This window comes from Haliaeetus leucocephalus, unplaced genomic scaffold, assembly GCF_000737465.1.
Source record: "Haliaeetus leucocephalus isolate CR32 unplaced genomic scaffold, Haliaeetus_leucocephalus-4.0 Scaffold0, whole genome shotgun sequence".
NCBI lineage: Eukaryota > Metazoa > Chordata > Aves > Accipitriformes > Accipitridae > Haliaeetus > Haliaeetus leucocephalus.
Genome location: NW_010972436.1, coordinates 2,872,747 through 2,884,055, shown reverse-complemented (window position 1 = coordinate 2,884,055; position 11,309 = coordinate 2,872,747). Strand labels below are relative to the sequence as shown.

General features: G+C 38.4%; 1 protein-coding gene across 1 annotated transcript; it reads right to left on the bottom strand.

The window, feature by feature from the left end:
* Positions 1-1,173: 1,173 nt before the first annotated feature.
* On the bottom strand, positions 1,174-10,660 carry PDK4 (pyruvate dehydrogenase kinase, isozyme 4; the record flags this gene model as incomplete). Its single annotated transcript, XM_010562443.1, has 10 exons — positions 1,174-3,655; positions 4,709-4,822; positions 5,538-5,648; positions 5,935-6,033; positions 6,757-6,833; positions 7,492-7,569; positions 8,099-8,188; positions 8,624-8,808; positions 9,393-9,464; positions 10,503-10,660. Coding segments are annotated over 10 exons (1,128 nt in total), but the record flags the coding sequence as incomplete, so codon positions are not given.
* Positions 10,661-11,309: the final 649 nt, after the last annotated feature.

Sequence of the window (11,309 nt, the reverse complement as noted above, 5' to 3'; positions counted from 1 at the left end):
GCATCCCTGCCACGTCTGCGGCATGCCTGGCTCCCACGTGCAGCCTGTATGTCTCCTGAGCCTGCCGTGGGTGAGGTATAGAATGCATGTATATGTATTTCTGCTTGGAAGAACCTGGAGGGAAATGTGCTAGTCCTGTCTCTAGGGACTGCAAGACAGTAAAGGTGGATGGGGAAAAGAAAACACAACAGGTGTTTTTGTTGTTGGTTTTCTTTTGTTTTCTGTAGTAGTTTGTTAAAAGTCCCTGGTGTACTTTAGCTCTGGGTTGTTTCTCCCAACACACCTGACATACTGATGTATGTCAGAGTGGTACATTTCTGTAATTGCAAAATGCTTAAGGTTTACACCATCTGATCTGCTTCCCTGGCATTACATGTGAAAAAACATTGTTAAGATGAAAAAACATCATTAAGAAGGGGAAACTCGGCACACAAGACTGTCACTTGTAGATTTACTGCCAGACTCCCAGAGTCTGGCTGTTTTTTTACCTCTTCTCTCTCAGGTAAAGTACCTACATGCATTTTTACAGTTATTCTATCTTCTTAAAATTAAGGGAGATGCAGGACATTCCCAGGTAAACACAAGTCTGCTAAAGCACCAGGTGTACAGGACTGTTTTGTCATGGCACAGTCTGTTCTGTCTGGTAACTACTATTCTCTTACAAACCAGCTATTAAAAGCCAGTTGTCCCATTGCTTCCGAGCTGGAAGAGAGGCTTTCACTTAGTCTGTGGAAAAAGTCATTTGTTAAATATAGACTCGATGATGGACGTCTTTTTTTATGTAAAACTAGTCATGAATTTTCACTTTCTTTACAGCTGAACAAAAAATAGGTATTTTAGAGGGTAGAATGTGCACTGATGAAGGATTCTCAAGTCTCATTTCTGAAGATGAATGCTTCCTAATTAAAAAGGTAATGTGAGGTGATGCACTGATTTTAGGCACTACATAAACTACATTAAGGGTAAGCAGACTGTTTCAGTGTTTCTCTCCCCTGCTACATCTATTTGAAACAGTATGAAAGTTGCTTTGCTCAACTCTGCTTGGCAAGACTTAAAATAAAAAAGGCCATTGCTTGCACTAGACTTCTTAAAAGAAAATAGATGCTAGGCAACCATTTAGAAGATTTTATTATAAAATTATTTAAACATCTACATCCAAGTAAAAGGCTTAATACTACAGCTTTACTTTCAGGAATAAAAATTCAGTAAATGCTGAAAGAGGTCCTCTATTATCTAGGTAGATAGCCCTTAAGTAATTTTTAATACTTGAGATTCCACATGGGGTCCTTAACTGCTATACATACCTCTGTCTGCATCCTGAAATGTGTTCTGCAGCTTCTCTCTGCAAGCAACATTACAGATATGTTTACAGGAACCGTGTGCTTCAGCTGCTTTGAGAGAGAAGTTACAGCTCCTACCTGGAGGAGCTGCAGCTATGTTACAGATGTACAGTATACCATGAGATCACAACTCATGTTCAAGCATTACCGGGTGCAGACAGAGAGGTATAATTTGTGCTTACTTGACAACAACTACCTAGGTATGTTTTTGTAACCTTGTATTCAACACTCAAGTGTATTATGGCAGTGAAGGCAGCTTTTTCACACCTGTATATTCTAGACAAATATATTTTACTTTTATTATCCATTTCATTCACTGAGCTTATCTCAGATACATGATCTGGTGACTGCAGCTTATTCACTGGGATAAAAACAGCCTTGATGCAGTACTGAAGTCACTGTGCTCAGCAGTTATCACCAATACTTCTAAATTTATTTTTTAAGAAATGAAATACATTTTTATTTTTGATGGAGGAATCTATCCCAACAGGACTTTTAGAACACAAAGGTAGTTCCAGCTTTCTCTTGTTTCTATTAAAAAATATTTGATATTCACAGTAGGGTATGGAGTGGCTTTCTGTCCAACAAGTACAAATCTGGTTTAGAAAACTGCCATACAGCTGAGCAGGATGCTTTAAATACTGTACTTGCAACTTCTTGCAAAGGATCATAGACACTTAAGCTAATATGCTAATTAGTTAAAAAAAAAAAATCAAGTAATATTATACAGCCCTGGTGAACTTTGACAGGCCAGTTTGGCAATGTCCAATAGTTTAACTTCTATTCTGTCATTAAGTTTACCTTGCTTGTAAGGGGGAAAATGCAGAAAGATGGGGAAGGAAGAAGCTTATTAGGAATGGACTATTTTTCCCAACAGCTCTCTCCCACTGGCACTGTTCCTGTGACAATTCCCCATTATTTTGCTGTTCATAGAAGTTACTCTATCATTTTCAGTGCTGTTTGTATTTCGAAACTTCTCATTTCCTAAGCCCTTTCCATTGCAATGAACAGTTCTTAGAATGAAATTCTTGTTCCAAGACCATTCTTCCTGAAAACCTTTCAAACAGACCTTCAGTGCTCATCACAGCTTTCAGGGTGTAGAACCCCCATATACCTCTTTGAGCTGGTGTGGTCCAATACAAATTTGACAAAGACGATAGGCAGATTTTGGTTTAGTGTACTGAGCCACTAATCTTCTAACAGCATGACAAAAAGGAACCACGAGACCATGTTTTACACATGCTGCTTCCCACATCATGCTTACATAATACAGATCACCAAAACCTTTCCATTCAACTTGCATGTCTGACTTCAGTTCTTGGAAAATCCTAACTGACTTACGTGGCACATGCTTTCTGGAGTGTGGGGATGTAGGCTAGATGTAGCCTAACCTTATAGCTGCTATAACCAGTAGCTTTCCATTTCTTTCCAGTAGCTTTTGAAAATATCCTGATTTCTTTGTTAGTTACCTTATGCACAGGAGCCTTACTTGGCTAGTTTTTCCAGGAACAGCTTAACTTAAAAAAAATCTAGCAATGTAACTCACAGAGCAAGGCATCACATAAGAATTATTACTGGAATAGAGTTTTTTCTTAAACAGGACTTCCTTATATATATGGAAAACACTTTCTCCCTACCTCCCAGGGCTCCCTCCCTTCCAGTCAGGCTGTATGTGAATGTTGTTTGTACCTTGCTACAAGACTGCCATGTTAAATGGATCTTTTCCAAATGTTACAACTACAGCTTTAAATTACAGGTGTTATCTATTACCCGAGAAGTTCTGTAATAAGATGAACCACTGATAACTATTCTAGAAGAAAAATATACACAAGCATAACTGACATTTATCAGTATTCAGAATTCAAGCATTAAACAGGACTCAAAAATTGCACACCTCTACCACTTCAAGTCTTTGATCGTATGAAAAATAGTCTGATTTTCCTCTATGTACATCTCTTCTTTAAAGACATACGCGCTATTTTCCTCATCTGAAGTCCACAGCAAGATTTCACATTCAGTGCATACAGCCTAGGCTATAACAGCCTTGCCTTCTTTCTCTTCTGCCAGTCCTGAAACTGAAGAATTTTGTTTGGAGGTAGACGAGTACTTCCAAACACTAGTCTTTGAGAAGCCAGCTTGATCCCCATGGGTGCCTCAATCCCAACTTCTCTTCAGAGAGCTGCACTCTGCTTTGATACATCCCTTGGGTCTTTGCTTGGGACACACCAGTCATCTGCCTCTGAGGTAGCCTGGTAATGCTTGGAAGCTGATTTGTTAAAAACTGGGAGTTTTTCTACTGATTCTGTTGATAGGGCCTAAAATCAAGAAGGAAAAAATGTTACTTGGTTTCTACCTCTCAATAATGCCACTTTTCAAAAATTCATGCAGTATGTTTCAAGTGTTAAGCCAGTGACACTACAAACCAAAGTTATTTACACAATAGATGCAGTAGTTTATCTGCTTCAGTATCTATGTTTGCTTTGGATAATTGGGCAGTACAAATGCAGTAACATCAAATCATATTTATGCATTTTTTTATAGGCCTGAAGAGTTACCCTGTAACCTGGTTTCAAGATAGTCCTGGAAGACATGGAAAAGAACTTTCATTTACCAAACTCCAGAGAAATTTTAAAATATGTTCCTTTCCTACTTTCATATTTTGCAGCTAAAAAAAATTCATATTATATTGGGAAATTGTTAAATACAGATGTAACACATATATAGTCAAACTGTCTCTTCCTTTTGTACTGCTTCTCTGGTTGTGCTTCAGTGTGCTTGGAACTATGTTTTTGGTTTACTAGAAGAAATTCAAAACAACTTTTTCCCATGAGTAAGCACAGAAAGTAGAAAAGAATATGTAGCCCTTTTTTCCAGGTTACTTTTTATAAAAACAGCAGTGCATGTTATATGCCAGGTATTCAAGATTACTGGTATCTGAATCCCATATATGGGCTACATAGCAGATGTTGAATAGGACCAGATACTAGAGTCTTTAAGTATTAGTTTATACAGACTTTCTGGTTGTCAGTAGAGAAACAACAGTAAAGAAACCAGATGTGTTGCTCACACCTTTCTGTTACTTCACTTTCTTCTGGCACTTTGTATTCCATGAACCAATAGATAACAAATATTAATACAATCTGAAAACAAGCAGGGCTCTCGCTAGTAGTTTTTCAAGTAGACTAGTTAAAGCCAAGTGACCTTTTTAATTCTAGATACCAGTTACAAATCTTACTGGCATTTCTTAATAAAAATGGGAGCTTTTCTACTCACGAGCAGGGAGTTTGTTTACCTTAAAATGATACCGAGTAGTTACATCACTGCATTAATGGTAGTTATCTTTTATTTAACCAAATCAAAATACATACCTTCAAGTAGATAATAGCATCTGTTCCATAACCACATATGGAGTAGAGATTTAGATCTCCTTGAAAGTATTTGGCATACAGACGAGAAATTGGCAAGCCATACCCAAAGCCAGCCTAAAAATAAAGTAAAAGACAAAATTAATTTATTTTTTTCCTAGCTCTTATGATTTAAAATTAAATAGCTGGAGAGTGTTCAGAGATTTTAAAGTGTTAAAGTCCTTTGCACTTCCTCTTCTCTTAAAAGAAAACAGACATGTCTACTCAGTTTCATATAGAATATTGAAACTGACCATTAAAAAAAATCAAAACCACAAGAAAGAAAAAACCCAACAAATCTCCATGGAAGAGGGAGGGTTTATATACATATCCCACTTTCACACATTACATTTCTGTATTTTCCCTCCCCCGTTTTTGCAAGTACAGCTTGATTAGTAAAAGAAATTTGCTACTGGTAGATAAACAACAATAGTCTAAGCCTATTCCAGTTGTGCTAGCCTCCATAAAGACAGCATAGTTTATAAGTTTGAGGACTGAATGGGAGTGAAGACCAAGTAAATTACTGTCATTGGAGTATAAGAAAAAAACAGGGTTAGATTCAGGTTGGAATGTTCTTCTTTGTTTATATCTTTAAGAGCATATTTTTGTCCACTAACCTAGATACTAAAAATCTGTTTCAGAAAATGTTAATTCATATTTATGAGGCTCAATAATCTTTGCATACCCCACAAAGCAGTAGAGTGGACATAGCATTTCCTTATTTATTAACCTACCAATCTGTTCAACACTTACAGCAACCTTATTAGCAACATGAGTATTGAAAATATCTTACAAGAGGAGTATTTCGACCATCATCCATCCTTGGCCTTGGTGCTGTGGAATACATATAGCTAAACAGCTGCTCAATTTTCCTTACTGGAACACCGCCTCCTCTGTCTGAGATCTGATTTGAGAGAATAAAGTTAACTACAATCACATACTAAGAATGGTATTTAAAATGCTGTTGCTTGAACAAACCTTCCCAATAGTAATAAATGCAAACATTTGTTTTGCAGCATATTATTTTTCAGTTAGATAACTGTGCTAAATGGAGGCTATCAACAGAATGCTCATGCATAGTATCTTTAATCTGTTGTCAGAGGCTGGAAGTTGTTTTAATAGAATTTGCTGCAGCATATGAAATCATAAAGATTACATTAAGCCCATATTGTAGTAGGCCAACAAAATACCTTAATTGCCAGGTCTTCTTGTCCTAGAACAACTGTCACTTCAACTGGAGAAAGGGAAGGACTGTTTTCTTGGAATTCAACAGTTGCCCTCATTGAATTCTATGGAAAAGAAGGTTACCATTATCAGTGTTGGATCTATGTACTTAAAATCATACCCGTGTTACGCAGAGGCTGAGCACCATTACCCTCTATTCCTATCAGTGCCTAGTTCCTAAGCAACACACTTAGCAATTTAGCGTTAACAGGAGCAGAGGAGGCCTCACACCTAAAAGTGACTAAGCATAGCCAAGACTCTTCTATGTGTGAAAGATTACCACTGTTCTTGCCCAACATAACTCAGCCAATGTAAATTAATTAACATAAGTCCCTTAGAAGTATCCAGGTTTCTGGAGAAGAGCAGAGTTCGGGAGTTGCTAAAAGCTGCCAGAATTCTGCACCCCGTGTTGGCAGCATATTAGTTCAGCCCCATTCACTACTTCAAGATGTTATCACCCACTCCACAGAAAAGGCACCAGAGCAAACCTGCACCACAGATGTAACCACTAAAAGCAGAAGATTAGCACTGGTCACAAGCCCATGTCCCACTTTTACTCTCTCTCCCTTACCCTGTCCCATTTACCACCGCATGAAAGCATCCAAATACTCTCCTACAAACTGCAATCATTCCTTTCCCAACTGCCAAAGCTATTTCCCCAAATAAGAAAATTTTAGAAATCTCACTGTCCTATGCAGAGCTTTACTTCATTCAGACGTAGCTAGCGATTTTAAGTATTGACTCCAGCTCAGACTACTAAAGGAAGAAGCAAGCTTGTACTGACTTACCTTGAAGAGCTCAAAAAGCATGTGAAAAAGATGAGATGGAACGTATACAATGTTAATTGGCTCTCCTGGAAATTTTCCTAGAGGAAGGGAAAAATACAAGCAAGATTTAAAAGGGTGATGGAATTTTTCTGTAGTGTATCCAAATTTTAAAATAAGCAAGCCGTATGCCAAAACAAACAAAATAAACCAAGTTTCAGTTTTGTTTTTTTTTCCCCTCTAAAATGAGCGAACAACTTTATGCACTCCTGACAGTGTTTAGATTGTAATTGCCACTTGGTTAATAACAGTTTTGTTTCAAATAAACTGAAAAAAAAAAAATCAAGTATTAATTCCCTTTTATAATTAAAGAATTTCAGAGGTTAAGCAAACTGCCTGAGGTCAGACACATGCAGGCAGCTTGGACCAGAACCAGTATGTCAGTCAATAGCCCCACTTCCTCACCCCAGAGACAGAGCTCCTCTCTAGCAACTTATGTTACTTTAAGTACAGGTTAGTCTTGCTTCTCTCAAATTCCTAAATGTTACCTCAGGAAATCTAGTGTTTAAGATACATTGACATTTGGGTTCTAACACAGGAGATTAAATGAGGTGCCTGTAACAGAAAATGAAGAGGAACTAGCCAAAGACAGATCAACTGGTATGTACCATTATGGCTCAGAAATGAGAGCCTTTTGATTCAGTAAAAGCTGCAGTTTGGCTACCAATAGGAAGACAGATGTAAAAGCTCTCATCTTACCATTCACTTGGTTAAGTTTCAGTTCTGGAGATGTTAAGTAATACTGGTCACACAACATCTTGGAACTTTCAAAAGCATCTGAAATATTTATTGAAATAAAATATGTGAAGTGTAGCATCAAAAACTGTAGAAATTCATTCTAATGCATGGCAAAATATGATTTTTAACTGCAGTAGCTGCTAAGGTGTGGAACACTCTAAGCCTGTGTCTCAAAGGAATGATAACATTGCATCCACTATGTGCAGTAAAAACTGAGAACAAATAGGCAATTACAGCAGCATGGGCAAATCTTCAGAACAATTTGATAATTTGGTAAAACAGACACATCTGTTATCTATCAGTAGGTAAGGCCGATCTCAACACCACAGACAACTTTAACTCCCACTTCATCTGTCACTTGCTAGGCCTTATTCCAACACATTTCTAATTGGTGCTTTGTATTTTAAATTCTGTCCTATAAAAGCTCATGTTTTGATAGACTGCTTTCAGCTATTTCAACAAAAAACAGTCAGCATCCTATACAACACATGTTGGTTACCCTAATTGCTTGCAATAAGATGTAAATACTGATCACTAAGAGAAATGTTAAGGCTCTGAGAATACGTACCATTCACTACTTCAACAACGTCACAACAAGGATCAATACTTCCAATGTGCCTTGGGTGCCCTGAGCCAGATTTATCATCAAAAAGAAGGGCTGTTTGAAATGAAAAACATATGGTATTTAATCCCAAATACTGTATGTTAAAGAAGCCTTAAATTTAGAATAATTCAGTGTGATCACAACACATAATCACATATAAAATACTGAGTGTTGTTTGTGCCTTTTGTGAATTAAAAACTCTTTCTACTGCCAGCAAACTATGTTGGCTTTTCTGTAGTTCAACATCTAAAGGCTTTTCAGATGTAAAGAATGAGATCCCTGCACATTCCGCACAAGACTTAATACAATTAGTCTGTAGTCCAGAAAACAAGTTTTCGCATTACTTTCGTAAGTCATACACTCAGTTTCTAACTTTTCAGTGTCACACAAAATTATCTGAGGCAGATCTCCAATGGTTTTAAGAAATGTTTACATTAACATGTTTCTCACTAGGTTGAAGTTTTTCCTCAGGTAAAAATTTCTACTTACTGTGTTGGTTCATTAGCATCCGTGTAGAAATACGGCTCATGTAAAAACGATCCAAAAAATACTGAATGTTTTGATTGGTGACAGGATCTACTTTATAAGTGTCTTTGTATTCTATTACTCCTTGTGCCATTGTAGGAACCACATCATGATGTCTGTTTCGGACTCTAATTAATGTATCTATAAAGCTAGGTCAAAAAGAGATCGTTTTAGAACATTATTCTAAGACTACATGGAGGCAAGCTTTGTACAATGTCATTATCTAATCCACCAGCAGCACAGATAAGTGCATAACAACCTTAACCTTAAAGTACAGTCTATTTTTTCATTCTTTTAAAAGTAATCCGTCACTGACCTAAACCAGAAGAGTTTGATATTTTTAATCCAAAAGGAGTAATCATTAGCCATGTCAAATTCACTGCCTGTTTACTCACTCATAATAGTTTGAGCAGAGGAGAATGGGAGGAAGGGAAAAAGACACCTAGCTGACATCTTGGAGAGAAGCAGGGATGTGACATCGCAGATAATTTTTGTTGATATTTCTCTGTCATGACAGTTCAAGGGGTAGTATGGCCCTGAAACCAAGGTGCAAGGGGTCATATTTATTTGCAACATTGCTAAACATGATCAGATTTAAACCAGCTTGCTCTACGCACAGCACCTCATGCTAGATTATCAAATTCAGCTCATGACAGCTGTCATTCTAAACTGACTACATTGTGAAAAGTGGAATGCGAGATCAAAAGTTCAAAGAAACAAATTAAAAGCTTACTCAGATAAGACTTTTTGGTCTTCTGGGCTTTTCTGATGGAACTCAACCAGCTCCATTAGGCTTTGGATGTACCTATTGAAAAAGAAAACAAGAAATATATGCTGTTAGTTTGATTCTTATTAGTCTAGAACAGGAAAAATACTTTATTGCACAAATCATTACTCTTAACAAGTCAGCTAGAAGTTTGAAGTATTTTTGAAGAATCAAAGTTCCATCCAAGTACAGAATCACAGATGGACACTTCCTGACCGCCTGAACCCTGTAAGTTTTCAAAGTCCTTTCTTGTGCCTGCCACCCAGAAAGGAATCTAAACCCTCACTTTAGGTATGTAGTATCCCCTTACAATTCTTGAGAAGAGAGGTGTTTCAAAAGAAGGTCCAAATGACAATAACTGATCAGGAAGCCACCTAAGCAAAATTTTTCCAAATCTGATCAGCTTCAGCACAAGCTAAGTACTTGAGCCTCTTGTGCCAACATCTGACAGCCTTGACGCATACTGCAAAGGCACACCTGTTTGCTAGATTAAGAACAGTTTCTGGATCTCACTCTAATGCTTTTGCCCTTTATGTCAGCCATCCTTGCAAGTGCTGCAACTGTGCCAGTAAAGCAAGGTTAGATCAGATTCAACCACTGTGTGAACTGCAGAGATTGTGTTAACTGAATTCCAAACACTTGCTGCACAGGCCAAGGCAATATGCTATGGAACGGAAGCTCTGTTAGTAATTCCATCGGTGAGAGACCCAAACAAGTATATAGCTTGCTTTCCCATTTTTATGTAGCTCTGAGGGGCCATAATGCTATGTGAAAACAGAAAACGTTTTCTTCTCTCCCTTCTTAAAGAGAAAGCTGGTAGAGCAAATCTCACGATTTCAAACTGTTAAAAAAAACCAAACCAAAACTATTTAAAAATAACAATGTATGTTGTTTTTCAATTTAATTTTAGTATGCTAAAAAAGGACAGTTTATAACAACTTGCAATTCAGCTTGGATGAAGGAACTACATTTCTAGTGTACTTTGTTATTGTCTTCTACTATTCAAAAAAGTCTATGACAACCAAGTTGTCAAAGCTATGTTATTTTACAGGCTGAATTCCGGTAGTTCTTACTTACCAGCTTTTTACTAATTGTACTGATGGAGTGCCTAGTAGTTTATCAGGAAGAAGTTCAATTTCTCTCAGGATGTTTGCAAACCTCACGGGAAGTTCTTGTCGCAAAAATGCAAAAGACGTTCTCTCACATCCATTAGTTGAGCCTATGAATAAGTCCAAAATAAAAAATTTGTGTAAGAAGTATCAAGGTACAACTACAAATCGCTCTGTCTTTCCACAGACTTCAGTACTATATTCCTTTACAATCACTGCATTATTACTGGACAGTTCTCCTAAGCCTAAGTATATGTTTGTGCTGAATGTTGTTTACGTGACAGCGAGAGGCAGCGTGTTTCTGGGAGGAATACTTGTACGTTTCCCATTTAGACACGGGACTTATTTGTAATCCTGTAGAAGCAGCACTCCAGCCTTCGTAAACACGGGCTGCTTTGGGGTGACGTCTGAAAATGTCATGTGAGCACAGGCTCTGCAGCTGCCAAAGCGGTAATCGGATCTGGGTACAGCTTGTACGCTCCGGCCAGACAAGACTAATGACCCCTCCCCGGCTAACAGAACACGAAAACACCCCTTAGCTGATTTGACTCTCGCCCCCCCCATCCCGTGACCACCACCGAAACGGAGCCGTAGCGCATCTCCAGCTCTGGCCGAGGCGGTCGCAGCTCACCGTCGCCCGGCAACTGGCCGGCGGGTGCCTGAGGCCGGGGGTGGCCGAGGGGCCGCTCCCCTCCGTCCGCCCTGGCGCTGGGTTGTCAGGCCGGGGGCGGCAGCGCCTTCAGCGCGGGCAGAGCCCGGACCCCTCCGGGCGGGC